The sequence below is a fragment of the Apteryx mantelli genome, chromosome 3 (assembly GCF_036417845.1).
Source record: "Apteryx mantelli isolate bAptMan1 chromosome 3, bAptMan1.hap1, whole genome shotgun sequence".
NCBI lineage: Eukaryota > Metazoa > Chordata > Aves > Apterygiformes > Apterygidae > Apteryx > Apteryx mantelli.
Genome location: NC_089980.1, coordinates 34121865 through 34137438, shown reverse-complemented (window position 1 = coordinate 34137438; position 15574 = coordinate 34121865). Strand labels below are relative to the sequence as shown.

The 15574-nt window shown below is 39.0% G+C and overlaps 1 protein-coding gene across 9 annotated transcripts in view; it reads left to right on the top strand.

The window, feature by feature from the left end:
- Positions 1-15574, top strand: part of RPS6KC1 (ribosomal protein S6 kinase C1) — an 88472-nt gene that overhangs the window by 48382 nt on the left and 24516 nt on the right. For all 9 annotated transcript variants that reach the window (XR_010883679.1, XR_010883680.1, XR_010883681.1 and 6 more), the window contains 2 exons: positions 9985-10032; positions 11632-11764. Coding sequence is in view for 6 of the 9 variants with exons in the window: in XM_067293063.1 (XP_067149164.1) it covers positions 9985-10032; positions 11632-11764 (181 nt within the window). In the remaining 3 variants the exon portion in view is untranslated. The remainder of the gene's footprint in view (positions 1-9984; positions 10033-11631; positions 11765-15574) is intronic.

Here is a 15574-nt window from a genome sequence, read left to right as displayed (position 1 = left end):
CCAAGTGTATGACGTAGTGTGTTCTTGGAAATGCATTCTGATTTCCAGGGCCAGCGTTGAAGAGACAATGCTTTTGGGCACAAGTCTGTAACTGATACTGTATCACACAGAAATTTGCCTGAAATTACTCTTCTCCTATTCTAACCCCAAGGTAGCTTCTTCGTTTGCATCAGAAAATGGGGGAGCGGATAGGAATGAACCATTGGCATTTTTACTGCCTTCCTACCTAACTCTGTGCAAGATGGGCCTAAATAATTAAAAATGGTGGTGGCTGGTTTGCAGATTTGTTGTCCCAGTGCTGCTGGAGGCCCAGAGTGGTGTCTGCCTTTAACACTGCTGCCTTGAGAAACGCAGCTGTTAACCTTCACTCCATCAAATGCTGAAGGGTTCAGTGCCCTTAGCGTAATGTTGGTCTTTGTTCTTCTTTTGAAGCCACTTGAAGTAGTTTGAATGGGCTTACTTTTCACAGATAAAATGCTTGTTGCTTCCTGAAACTCAGGCTTTTTCAAACTATTTTATGGTAGGCAAAATTATTAGACGTTTAATTTTATCCTGGTTTATGTAGAGGTGCCATCTTTCCCTCTATCTGCTTTTCCATCTTCCTTGTCACCTGAATAACTTTGCTGTGTTGATAAATCTGAGACAATTAGAGATCTTAGCATTATAAAATTCCTAAAAATTTTGTGAAAATGTGTAGAAGAGAACCCTCATCAGTGCCTCTCCTCTCACCCTTCTACTTCAGCTCTCAGGCAAAAAGTTGTGGTATAAATTCAACTATTTTAATAGACCTGAGAGGACCTACATTTTCCTAGAGGAAACCAGATTTAAATTCGGCTGCTGCTGTGTTTGCTCACTTCATTGTGCCAGAGGTTAACTAGATGGTGTTTGCAGGTATTTTGTATGTTCATTAATGGAAGAGTCTATCTGTGAATAGATTTCTGAAAACAGAGGTTTAATCTAATTAAAAACATAGCTTTTGTCCTACAAATGCTATGGGCTCTAAGCCGTTGCTGATAGGCAAGTATAGTTCTCATAAACCTTATCAGAGGTACCACATTGAAAATGGGCTAATATCTAAATGTTTTAGCCATGGTTATCACCAACCAGGAACGATCAAATATTTTATCAGTTCATGGGCCTTAAAGTATAAAACTTCTTTTTGGAATACCAAAGATTTTTGCTTTCAAAATTTGTCTAATTAAAAATCAGGGTTGCAGATTCTACGCTGAGTTTCTGCCCTAGGCAAATCTTTCCTTTGAAGCTACGACTGGCCCCTGAAGAAACCACTTTGTAATGGTGCTGCTGGATACCGTAACAATGCTGTTTCAAACTCCATTTCTTATTCTTTAGAACCCTCTGTTATTTAGATTCATTCAATTTAAACATTCATCTTGAAAGCAGAGTGCATTAAGTAATAACTATGCCTCTGTAGCCAATGACGGCCTTTTATGTCTTTTCTATCCCCTCCCCTGGTCCCCCATCAAGCCACATTGTCCGTGTTGGCGCTGGGGCGGCTGTGAGCAGAATCTCCGCAGATGTCGGCCCATCGGCGCTTGTTGTTCAGCGCGCTGTTTGTTAAGCTTTGTTATACGATCTGAAACCGTACAGCATAAAATGCTCCCATCAGGGCTTTGCTAAAATTGTTTGGGGGTTTCCTGAAGAGGGTTCCAGAAGTAAATAACTTTTTTATGAAGAACTGGAAGCAATTTTGTTAATCTTCATTACAGATTACTTTTTGCGGCTCTTGTGCTACCATGAGATGTCATAACTCTGATGTTAACACGTTATGATGAATTGGCCTGAGAACTGTGCATAACACCCAGATCAGTGTTATTAATTATTTGAAAAGTGTGATTACTACTTGTCTACTTGATGAGCAAAAGTGCAAAAAAGTACAAATATAAGGGATCTGTGTGGAGTTCACATGCGTAATCTGCAGACCTGTCATTGAATTCAAACAGGTTGTGGTTAGTTTTAATGGATTTTAATCAGGGGGTAGGAGAAATGGGCTTTTTCTAATGAAAGTGTGTGTGAACGTACATTAATATTGCTGGAGCTATGTCCTGTTAGTGTTTGTCGCAAACTTAAACATCAGGCATTTTATTTTGTGGAGAGTTGAAAGCATGTTGTGGTTTGGAAACTGAATTGACCGTAGCTGATGTTTCCTCTCACCTGGCTCTTGCGTCCACACTGCTGGCCTTCTTTAAATCATTGTATGGATTTGAACAAGCAGCTGTGTGTATATAAGAGGTGTGGAGAAAAGGTAACTGTAATAAGCAGCATGACTCGGTTCAGACATTCATTGTTGTTTCACTAAGATAGTTAGAAAGAGAAATTAGTGGAGCACATGTTATTAAGAGTTAAACTGACTAGCCAAACATAGTATGCTGGAAAATAGTAGTGGCAAAAATGGTTTAAAAAGCTGAAATTGAATAATAATAGTAGCTATTAATAGAAATAATGAAACTTTTGGGAGCTTCTTTTATACTTTGATAAACCTTCAGTTTCCTAAGTGACTCCCTAAATCCTACAAGATCAAATCAATGACAGAATCATCACCAAAAATGATTCCTTGGGTCACTACTTCCCTTTTCATACTGCTACCGTATTATTTCTAGGCCATGGTAAGGTTTGAAGTCCCAAGTGACAAAGCTTGCTTGACTTTAAAACCAATCTGTCTTCCAGATAGGAGGAGTTCTTTCCCTTCTCCCCCACCCTCAAGCACCTCAAACACCTGCCACCTGTCTTCCTAAATTCTTTCCATTTGTCCCTTTATACCAGCTTGTATATTTGAGTGTTTTGATTGTATAACCCCTAGTCTCTCTCTTTGTTTTGTTTCTGTCCCCACTAAAATTTTATTTGACTTCAGTGAATGTTTTGTTCTATCTGACACAAAACAGTCCTAACACTGAGTAAAATAGTGCAGATTTTGCCTTTTCCTTTATGAAATAAAAATAAAATTATTGAATCTTCCAGGATAGGCTGAACTATATGTATATATTCTGGCTTCCAGAAGTAAATTGTTTATAGAGATATTTTCTTTTAAACTAAAATCAAATATGTTTGTCTTCCTAAATGTTACTAAGTTGCTAGTACATGATCGATGCCAGGCAAATACTCTGTATGTGATGCTGACTGGTATTTCATACTGTAAACTGTATTCTCTATTATAACCTACCAGATACACCTTCTAGCTTAGTATTTGTCATTTATTGGCTGTTTTTTAGTTTGCTCTAGGAACGTAGGCTTTCCTCTCTGTTACAGACTGACTAAAAGTATTTAAAACCATGAATTTGAATATATGCTGCTTTCTTAGTATTTGCAGTATTTAAAGCTGCAGGGTTTGTCTTTTAAGTACACTAATACTGTAAGTCATAGAGTACACAAACCGTAAGTTCCTTAGAATAATGGTTTGAAAGGAGGAATAATTGCAAACTGAAGATAATTCATATTGCGCAGGTACAAGGATAAGCAATAATCATATTTTTCATACATATTAGCCAAATGTAATCTCTTTTTATAACGACAGAGGGAGATGAGAGAGAATCAGGATGGTGTAATCTGAAAACTGACAAAAATAAATCTGTGTTAAATAGATCTTTTAATCCTGGTAGCCTTGACAGCCAGCACAGCTGAGGAGAGCAGGGGGCACTGTGCACCCGCTTCTGCCTCCTCACCAGAACTGTGGCCTGAGCGCTGGCAGTCCGCAGTGCGCAAGCCCCTGCTAAGGTTTTCTTGAAGTCCCAAGTACCCACTCTGGGATCAGGTGAGCAACTTGTCTCGTTCCTGGTTGTACATCACTATCCGTAACAGAGGATTTTCAAACCGGTGATATAAATGCAAGGAAAAAATCACACATGATCATCTGATGCCTCTTTGAGTTTGTAGGACTTTCTGTTAGAGAATCTACCCTGTAATAAGAGTGCATTTGATCAGGAGTTAAGGACCAACAGATGACCTACTGGTGACATTATTACATGATGTGTTTTCAGTGCAGAACAGCAATTTAATGAGAAAATGGAGCTGGTTTTAAAGGAATATAGCAACTGTGGCATATCTTCAAAACCCTTCAGGTATTTGGTACTGCAGTAAGAGATTCTATTCCATTTTATTTGATTAAGCATGAGCTATTTTTTAACCTGTGTTAGTCAGCTTAAAGCTACATTTTTGTAAGCAAACATGTTTTGATGTATTTATTCTGATTAGTGTTAAACCTTGCTCAAATAAATAAAACAGCACAGATATGTTCTGTGCCATGTCCTGAAAGTATGGAGTCTAGAAAAGCAGCAATATTAAATAGTGGGTGGGGGAAAAAACAGAAAAGAAAGAGGGGCTGGGGAAAGCAAATGACTGCAGTGCGTTGGAGGATTGCGTTTATATGAAAGCCATCTGCAAGAGAGCAGTGCATTTAAAGCAGTTCTTAGTTCTTCCAACAGTGTCCCCCGTGACCTTGGTTGGGTGCTCTGTAGGGTGACTAATGGTTCACCATGTTCTTTTTTCCTGGTGACTTGCCTGTTGCCTGCCTCTGGGTTTGTGTTTCCCCTTATGCTGACTTCTGCAGTATTCCTTCAGTCTCTTATCTCAGGGCTTTGATGCATATGTTCTGAAGGTGGCCACCGTGACTTTGGGTGGCAGCAGATGGTAAACCTTCAGGCTGCCACCGGCTATACTGGTGTTAAGTTGGAAACTTAACGTTTGATGAAGAAGCAGTAGTGCATATGAAAGAGCTTTTACTGCAGAAATATCTTTTAATTAAAAAAATTAGCATACTGAAACATTTGCTAATTTCTGTGCATTTGAAGGATCCTAAAATTAACTGTTTTCCTAAAGCTAAACTATGGTTGTTTACCAGTCAGGTTTTATTTTATTTTTCTCCAATTAATTGTACCTACTATACTGAACTGAATTTAATTTATTTTCCAGTAAGCTGTTGAATGCACTATAAATCATATCTAAGAAGCTATTTTTTTTAAAGTAGCTGCTGTCAGCATCAGAATTAACCCTTGACTTAGAAGAAAAGGAAAGAAAAGAAAAAAAAAAAGTAGGAAATCTTATTTTCCACCCCACAGGGTTATTGCTATCCCCTAGTTTACTGAGACATTGCCATGCAGTGTTGCTGTGTTCACCTGTGATTTGGAATGTGTCTGAGAGCTCAGGTGCTATATAAAATATCCATGGGATTTCTGTGCTGCTGAAGACACTTATGTACATTATATTTGTTGCAAATGCTATTTGCCTGTCAGTGTTTTTGGCCACTTCGAGATTGTCATCAACACGCAAAAAAAGGGAAACAACAAGTAAGAACACTGTTACAAACACCAGCATGGTATGTAGAGCTTGGCTCTGTTTGTGCATTAGTATTACAAATAGGATTTTGCCTTGTCTCCTTTTGTGTCACAGTCTAGTTGCTCAGTGCCTGGGAATGTCCTGCTGTGCATTTTTCTCCCTCCCCTCTGAGATGGGATGCTGAATGTTACAGCTGACAGCTCATCGTTATGAGGTATTAAATACTACAAGTTACACAGTAGTCATCATCACAGAAACAGGTTCAACCAGTTTATGCAAGCCAGGAATAGGCTGGTCTAATGTAAGCAGCTCTGTGTGATCTGCTCTGGAGGAGGATAGAGTTAAGCAGTCGGGAACGTTATGTAGAATTTTGTTTTGTTCAGTTGTGTCATCCTGGTGGAAGTTTGCCACTTTGCATTTTAAAAAGAAACCTTACAAAAAAAAAATTACTGAAGAACATGCCTGCCCTCCCTTTTGCAACGAGAGAGCAGTGTAAAGGAATGCAAACAGAAATGACTTGTTGGGATGGTGCTACTATAAAGAATTTGGCTGTGAGGTATGAGATGAGGAGAATAAGTAGGTATTTGGGCCAACGGCAGAGTTACGCTTGTGCACTTCTGCAGCAGCCTGGTAACGTATCCAAGAGCTCCTCACCTATATTTGCTGTGTATGCGTGAAACTAAGTCAAGCAAATGTACTTGTGGCAGTCTCTTTCCTTGTCTTATCCCTTCCTGAAATGTCAGTTTTCCGATCAGTGATTTATTCACTTGTGTATTAATTGGGTGGTTCTGGTTAAACCACCTCTTCTGTAATTTGCATACAAGCTGCCTCTCGTTGAAATGACTTTTGGTTTTAGTGGGCCTGTGCAATGTATCTGGTCTGCCTGGGCCAAATGGAGTATCATGAGGAGTGTTTCTAAGGTTCATTTTATGATTCTCCCTGGGCTGCTTGGACCCCTTGTGAAATAAACAGTCTTGCAGAAAGGTAGGTGTTGAATCAGCAAAAAATTTCCCATTAAATGAAATGGATCTGTAGATTATCTTCAGAGCTGCATGCTGATTTCACTATTGGGAAAGCAGGAGAAAATTACTGAAAATAGGGGAAAGGTATGATGCTTGTTGGGAAGGAAGAAGAAAGAAGCTGGTTAGGAAGACTGGTTAGTGCATCTAGATAGTTAAGCTCAAAGGCACAGGGCTGTTGTCTGTTGTTATTACTGTTACAAAACTGTAGCTGCAACTTTCATTTTGATCTGGTAGTATAACAGATGAAGCTAGCCCTAAAGGGACCAGTTGTCTGCTTTATTCCCGTTAGTGGTAGTCATTCTATATGTCTTCCTATAGGGTGAAGTCTCAGTAATCTGTTCTGTTGCACCATATGCTAGCACAGCGCTGGTAAGAGAGTGTGAAAAATGAAAGGGAGGAATACATTAATTGTATTTGTGCAATAAGGTATGCTATCAAAGGTAATTATTTCATGACAGTTTTAGTTATAGCAGTTGTTTTATCATGAAATAAAAGATGGCTTTAGGAGCCTTTTACTGGAAAGACAATTGTACCAAATTAGTACCAAATTAGATTTTTGTCTTTATAAAGGTGAGCAAACCCATGAGCAGTTTTTAAATTGGTGGCTTCTACTCTACAAATGAACAAATCCTGTTTGAGGGTTAAAGAAGCTATTATTCTGTCCTTTATGCTGACAGCTTCATTACTGATTGGCCTACTGTTGGTATTAAAAAAATGTTTGGCTCCTTATGATCTTTGTGCATGCAACTATAATATTAATACAGACCATGGAACTGTTCATTAAGAAACGACTTTAAATGAGGTTGATGCATGTAAATCTGGAGAGATACAGATGTTAAATGCAGCCATTCCTTTTTGTATACAGCCGTATGGCTAATAATTTCCAAGTGGCTAAAGCTCTTGTTAGCAAGAGTGCTGGTGTGTTAAGAATGGCCCTATAAATAACTTGAAGAACTGAAGTTGAAGGTGCTTCTTTTAAAGACTATTGTTAACTAAACATTATTGCCAAACAGATGGAAAGCATTCACCAGCCTGATGTTTTTACGTCTAATTATATTATCGCCAGTCCTGTACGGCTCAGTTGAAGAGGTGTATCCAGAGGCCAATTTATAATCATTTAGCCAACACCTGTTTGGGAGATATTGACAGTCAAAGGGCACATTTAAAAAAAAATCACATATGTTCTTGTATTTATTGCCTCAATGTGAACAGTGTCTAGTTACAAACAAACTTGGGAGAAGAAGAAAGAGACTGTAAACAAATAATCGTTTCCTAACCATGTTTATCTGTCTTGTTTTAGCACCTCCTCTAAGGTGGCTTTTAATTTTTTCCTGTCCTTTTGGTTTTCTTTGTTGTTTATTTTTTTTAACTTTACACTTTTTGATAGCAAAAACAATTTTACTGTTATAATATATTCAACTGGTTTCCATTTTTTCTGGAAGCCCCATGTAAGGGGCCTGAAAAATAGTTTGGGAAGCTCAGTGGCTTAGGGGCATTTGTCCTTCCTTATTGTGCCCTTTGAGGTGGAAACTGTGTGTCATTCCTTTGTCAATAAATCTCAGTAATAGCAACTTCTGTTGATATTTTTTCCCCAGAAGATATAAAATAGCTTTTAAAATTGTTTGCAACTCTAATAAAAAGCAAACATATTAAAATCTTTATACTCAAACGATCATGTTCAATATTGATGTTCAGTATTTTGTTCTGTAGGCATGGGCTGTGTATTATGGGAGTTGAGCTGCTGCTGCTACCCTCTTTAGGTTCCCTGAACATCACAGATCCTTGTAGACTTTCTTGGAAAGACTTTGATACTGTCACTGTTTGCAAAAGGTCTTTAAAATTGGGCAGAGAGGAAGTCCTTGAGATGGAGCAGTGTTGTCACTTTTTCTATTTTTTCTTTGTGGAACTCCCTTTGTGCTTAGTAGAGAGAGAAATGATTAAAACAGTACAGTTCTCTTCCTCTTCTTGAGGTGCTCAGGAGCATAGTGGGCAGAGAACGAGGGCAGTGGTGTGAATGCAGCCATCCCCAAGAGCACAGCTCACAGCTGCAGCCGCTGTGTTGGGAAAGCCTGCACAGTGCCGCAGTGGGACCTCCCTGCCTGGCCAGGCCACCCGCACGTCTTCATCACGCCTTGCCGTGGGCGCTGCGTCTGACTGCTGTCCCCCCATTCCCATCATGGAGAGCAGCTCAGTGTGCCAACCTGGTAGACGTCACCCTTGAAGGGAGAGTGGGCATGGCTGCATCGATGCCCCACAGAGCAAAGAGATATGGGAGAGTGTAGCTGGGTCGTCCTTCTGCTGTTCCCTGATGCACCCAATACCGTGCTGCCACTGGCATGTCGGTCCTCTGGGATAAGTTTTTTTTTGTTGCTAGCTCTCTTAGTCCTCTAGGCTGAGTCATTGCATTGTACCCATGGAGCTCCAAGTTGGGTAACCAACCCCCATGGCTGGCACTGGCAGCCCTTTAGGTCCTGATTTTGCAGCCCAAATGTTTTGGTGTAAATATGTGTGACTATTTATACTGGGAGTGTACAGTGTCTGTTGTAAATAAACTGGGGGTGCGTACCTGTGTTCTTGTTGCTAGACGAAGGCTGGTCTGTGCATGTGCTGTTTAGGTGGCTGTTCTGCAGCTGGGACCTGTTATGTGCATCTGTGTGCTTGGAGTTTGAAAGCTATTCGGTCCTAATGTAAAGGCAGAGAGCAGGAGAGTTCCAGCTCCCTAAAGATGTAGGTACTCTAGTGGTGTATATATAGGTACATATATATAGTTTGTTTTGTTATCACCACCTGAATCAACAGAGCTTTCTGAGAGGCAAAACATTATTTAGTAACCCTGTCATCAGTGTACTGGGTTTAAAGTAAGTGCTTTCAGTGAAGGTAATTCTGTGTAACAGAGGTGGTCTCTTCAACTGCAGGTGTTCTCCTTTCTGCAGCGTTTTTTTTCTTTACCTTAAATAGTTTACAGCTGGACTTTCTTGCAGCCATTTCTGTTGTGGCTTATGGTTGCTGCAAAACAAAAAGGGCAGCTGACAAATGAGACAGCGGTGACTGTACAGTTGGTAAAACATATTTTCATGACCTGGGGGTGTGTGTGTATGTGTGGCCAGTTTTCAGGTTAGCTTCCTGGAAAGGAGCTATTGTAGCCACCCCAAAAAACCAGAAAAACCCTCCTGTAACCCACTGGCAGGCAATGAATTTGATGTATAGAAAGCCTGATGGGGAAAATTATGTTACTGGGAAGGTAAGTACAGTGAGTTGAAAAACAAATAGAATTACAGTGAAGTAATACAGGAGGATAACACTATCTGAAGGTTACTTTTCATGCTTCTTTAGGCTGTTACCATTACATTTTTATAGTTTGGGTTCTGCTGAATTATAGCTGCAATTATAAAGTACTGTTTTTTTTTTTAAATTAAATTAGGATTCATTTTTCTAGTTGGCTGATTGGGAATTTTGGCATTCTGGTACTAGAGAAGTATATCTATAGGGATGTCTATCCTCAGCCATATTTCTTTCCTAAAAAAAGTGATTAACAAATGTATTACTAATTTGCTGCAGGGCTTTAATTTTTTTAATCATGACTTTTATCACTTTCTTTGTAAGAATATTCAACATTAGGTCATGTTTTGTTAACTTATGTGAATCTTAAATATTTCGCTAAATGTTTTTTGCTTAGGTTTTGCTCGTAATGGACACTAGGACACAGCAGACTTTTATACTGAAGGTGAGTAAAATCTTTTATTGCATCTCTAAACAGTTTGGCTTGCTAACTTACACCATGCAAAGAACGCCTTACGTCTAATATACAGAGTTATCTCTTTGTAGTGTGTTGCTATGTTAATACTTATACCCCTATTAAATGTGCTGTAATTCTTCTTTTCTTTTTCTAAGTATTGAGTTGCTTTCCATTCCTTTCTCTGTGTAACTTCCCTATTGTGCTTATATGCAGGTTTAATCACTTGAGCTGTCATGAGTTATTGAGGCCAACATCTTAGCAGGCTTTGGTAAAGAACTGCAGTTACAATGTGTTTCTTAAAAGATTTGTAAAGACCTGGTGGCTTAGGGCATAAGCTAGTTGCTAAATAAGAAAGTTAAGTTGAAAATTCTCCGTAGCCCAAGTGATTCCACAACTCTTCACCATGTGCTTTGGGCTTCCCTTAGCTGAAGGGTGTGATACTGGCCAAAGTGGATTCTGGATGAAATGGACCACCGGTTTTATCCAAAATGGCTTTCTTATGGTTTTACATCAATAGGCTGTCAAATGTGAGGTTAATGTTACTAACTTTTGAATTAACAAATAGGTAATTGTCGGGACTAAAATTTTTCAGATTGCCCTTCTGTGTTTCAGCAAGTGCTCGGATCAAGATCCCAACATTCTCGGTGCTGGGAGTTAGTTTAGTCTGAGCCTTAGTGTGGCTGTTAGTTCAGGCTCACGAGAGGTACACTGCTGGTGGGAGGAGGGGCTGAAAAACTATGTCTCAGGCAAGGAGCTATAATTGGTTGTTAATGTTTTGTAACTTGGCTTTAGGCCTGGCTGAAAACTCTGCTTTAACTTTGTATATTTGGCCTTTGAAATCACTTGCCATACATATATGCAGAGTACAGAAAAACTGTTTGTTCCTCAGAAGGGAATATTTGTGAATATTGTATATTAGAACCTCACTTTATCTACTGGCAGATAGGGTAACATTGAATTTCCCATTTAACTGCTTATGTTTATCAATAATGTAATAGGTCACACTATTGACATACATTTTTTTTTCTTTTTCTCTCCCCTTCCTTTCTCCCTCCCACATCAATTTTTTCACTCCTGGCAACTTCATCTCTGTTCTACCTCCCAAAAATCATTACCTCTCAAGGAGACTAATCTGTTCCCTTCCTTTTTGTTGTGGTCGTTGTTGTCTTTACTGAAGTACACTGAAAATCTAAGGATTACCTGTAAAGCTAAGGTGCTCTTTTGTCTTCAGAACTTGGATTGAATTTTAACAGTGTCTTTTGGTCACACAAAAAAATAAAATTTAAAAAAAAGGTCACAGGGAAATAACTGAGTGTCATCCTGATGACTTAGTTTGAGAGAGATTCTAATAAAAACATTGACCCATGTAATTGATTTTAATGGCAGCTTTGTGCCATCTTCTGTTCTCTGGAAATGCGCCAGATGCCATCAGCACAGCCTCGGGGGACCGAGGGGCATAGAGCAGCAGATGAGTGGTTTCTCTGAAGCCCAGAGTAACTCGGATAGATTAGTTTGGTTGATAAACACAGCGCACAGCAGGCTCCAAAGGCAACTGAGGGTACAACTGACCTTTTTGTTCTCTGTCAGGGTCTAAGGAAAAGTAGTGAGTACAGCAGGAGCAGAACGACCATCATCCCCCGCTGTGTGCCCAACATGGTGTGTCTGCACAAGTACATCATCTCCGAGGAGTCTGTCTTTCTTGTGTTACAGCATGCAGAAGGTTTGTCTCTGGTTTAAGTATGTTGCTGGAAAGAGTCAAAGGTTTAGGTTTTAATCAATGGTATATTTCAGTGTCAAACTAATCTCTTATACATCTAATTAAAATATTTTTAGTGTGCCTAAGAGTACAGATGTCATGTAAGACACCCCGCACCCTCCCTCCCCTTTTTCCCTCATTCTGTAGTGGATCTGATTCCTGTTTCAAATGGCCTCAAATCCTGATGGGTTACTTGAATTGTAGCAATATTGAAAGCTTCCAACTGTTTATTTTCTACAGGAGAGTGAGTGGTTTGACTGCAACAAAAATCTGCAGTATTTACAGTCATCTCTGGGAGATAAAGTCTTTGGCTACTTTTGTATACTTTGGCAAGTAAGCCCTTTTAACATCTTATAGTTAAAATGACAAGTATCCCCACAAGAATTTAATAACTCTCTGCTAAAAAGCATCAACATTTGCCTATCACTTAATATTACATAGTTATTCTGATCTGGATTTTTAAGAAAATAACTAGTGGCATCATATAGGAGTTCAAAGCAGAACCACAGAGTTGTGCCTTCAAACTATTTATGAATTTCCTGTTAAATGTACAGAGAACAGGTGGCAAAAAATAATTACATTTTGATTTTTTCATCTAACACCTGGATTTAAATATTCCCTAAATGTAATTACCCCTTTTTGTTTAGAGTGAGGACAGAATATAAATTTTGGGCTTGCTAATAGATGTCCTTTTAGGAAATGTTAATAATTCAGACAGGATGGGTGATTGGAAAGCACTGAACTGATTTATAGAGAAGATAATTTTGTTACATTGACTATTATTTCTTTTGTTTCTAATAAGTTAGGTTTTGTCTTTTGCAGAACAACTTATGTCACGTGAGTGACACACTTTACAACATGAATGGCTGTTTCTGGTATATGTGAGTTAATTTTGCCATGAGCAGAGATGCATGAAGAAAGACCTCATATTACAGTACTGCCTGATGGTGATCTCGAGGGCTTACAGTGCTGCTCTGTGCAGTGGTACTTTTCTTAAGGTGTGCATAAGTCAGCCAAATAACTTAGTAACTATCACCTGAACTCTAATCTCCACATAAGCTGGTATATTTTGTTTGGAGAAATAATATTAAAAAAAAAAAAGAACCTGTCAGATACCAATTGACTTTAAAGCTTGAATATTGAGAAGGATTAGAGACAGGATAAAATAATAACCAGAAAAAATGTTCCTGATATTACTTCAGTTTCTAAAGACCCTACAGTTTTGCTCTTCTCTTCAGGAAGAATGTCCTTTCTCAGGAGAGATGGAAAATAGGATGAAGAAGTAATGGAATTTGAAGGAGTAGTGGTCAGATGTAGAGAGCAAAATTTTAAGAAAGGCTTAATGTTGTACAAACCTGATTTAGCAGGTGTTTAGTAAATTGAAGCTCCTTTCCCTATGGAACTGAAAGCATTTGTTACAAGCAGGTGTTGGTAAGAGCAAAACATTCAGGCCAAGCACATTTCACTGGATTAGTAACCATGTCAAAGATGAGTAGGAGAGAATCATTTATTCTTAGGGAAGACACCCCATCCACCCCAAATGTTAATCTGAGGTTTCTGCTCTTAATAAGCTCTGAGTATGCAGTGTCTCCGTTTTTCTCATTGTTATCACAACTTGGACACCCTTGGTATAAGTTATAAACTGCATAGGGTGTTTCTCCTCATTTTCTGATAAAACAGCAAATATATTGGAAATGGATTCACCTCTATTCCTGTTCTCAGTCCGTTCAGAAAAATGATGATGTGCCATAAGGATTGTTTGCTTATTATCAGGGAATTAAAAAAGTTAATTTCCTTAAGAACGGTCCTCTGCTCTCAAGAGCTTATTGACTGTACTCAGAACAGGCAAAGGAAGAAGAAAAGAAGTGATATATTCTGTTTTAAAGAGGGAGAGCTGAAGTGCAAAGTGATAAGTCAGTCACCTGAGGATGCGTACAAGTATATTGCAGATGTAGGAACTGATCCCTAGTCCCTAACCACGGCAATAATTTGATGTTACTTCTAGGACTCCATGGCCTGTATACCTCACCCTGTCCTGGGAGACTGGGACTGGAAAGTGATTCAGGAGACATGCTCAAGTTGTTGTTTTTAACTCTACAGAGAATACGAAAATAGGGGTAAACTTATGCTGTACTAGATGCAGGAACTGGTCTTGCTCATCCCACTGATGCGCTTGATCAGATCAGCCTTTTGATAGTAGAACATATCCTTTAAATTGCAAACATAAATAGTATCAGGAATCCTATAGATAAAACAGTCTTAAATATATACACCTCCAACCAAGTATAAACAGAGAAGGTGGTTTTACTTCATTTTGGGAAAGGATAAAAACTTCTAGGGCAATACTGTTTAGGTGGTAGTCTCTGAAATTTTATTCCATAACTTTATGAATGTTCTTGTATCAAAACTCCACGTAGTTCTGTTCCAACAGAAAAGAATATGCTGCCAGTCAAATTTATATATTGTATATTGTTTTGTGGTGATTTAATATGCTAAGTATGCCAGTTGTACCATTGGGAAGTTCAAGGGTTAAATATTGATTTAAGTGAATAATGGCTTGAGTTATAGCAAGTTCAAATGAGATTTCAGTGTTATATACAGACATTATGTATTTGCTAAGGAGATTGCTATTTCTGTTTGTAAATTTTAATTATTAAGTTCAGAACTATTGGGATTCTGAAAGCTTGACCCCAAACTCTCGCTCCAGATGAAGAATTTTTCTTTTAGTAAGTTATGATGTCATTATATGCCCAGAAATTGTGAGTGAGGTCTTTGGTCCTCTCAGAGGCTTTTCTTGTGGCCATAGTTGGAGGCTTCAGGGGTGTCTTAGAAGCAAAGAAGTCCATAATGTTATCTTGTAGCTTTGTCAGAAAGCACTTGGCAAGTCCTAGTGTGGTAGAGAGCCAATCTGATGTTAATAAGGCCTCACTTCTTCTTGGCACTAATAACTCCAGAAATTTTAGAAACAGATGCTTCAAAAATAGGCTGGGGGGCTTCCATGGGACATCAAAGTTTAAGTGGCTGTTAGAAACTGTCAAACCTCTTTAAACATAAGCAAGCTGGAGTTCCTATCAGTCTGGAGGGCACTCAAGAAACTTCACACTGAAGAGGCTTACTGCACACAGGAACTGATAGAAAACAGTGCAGAAGCATTCCTGCTTGCAAAGCCGAGAATTTGTAAATAGGAAAGGCAACAGTACTAGCTGTAAAGATTTGATGGAAGTCAGAAGGTGTAGGAAAGGTGATCTGGTCCTTGGCAAGAGACTATTCAGGAGGCTGCTTTGAAATAACAGCATTTGCTTGAAGTGCCTCGGGAAGTGGGAAGTTTGCCTAAACTAGCAAACTTTGTAGCAGAGATTCACCAGTAGCAGTGGAAGCAGTCGTATATGTAAGACACTGGTGTTTGTAACTACTGTCATGTTAGTGATTAGGCCGGAGATTAGCTCCCAATTCCTGTGTACGCTGCAACCCCACTGCTGCTGCCATTGGCATTCTGTAAAACATTATTATTGTATCATGGTAGTGCCTGCGTGTCTGGTTCCCTCTTAGCCTAGGAACTGTACAAGCGTAATTGTATGTTGTCATTGTTTATTAACACAATGAAGTTTGCTAGTAGTCATGTCTTTACTGAAAAGGAGGGCAGTGATTCTAAGAAAACTCTAAGGGTGTTTTTCCTTTCAATAAGGAAGAGTATTATTTCACATGAGCCTCATGACTTATCGTTGGCATGCCTGGCCCTAAACAAATTCTTATACAGTAATGCAGAGAGTTTGG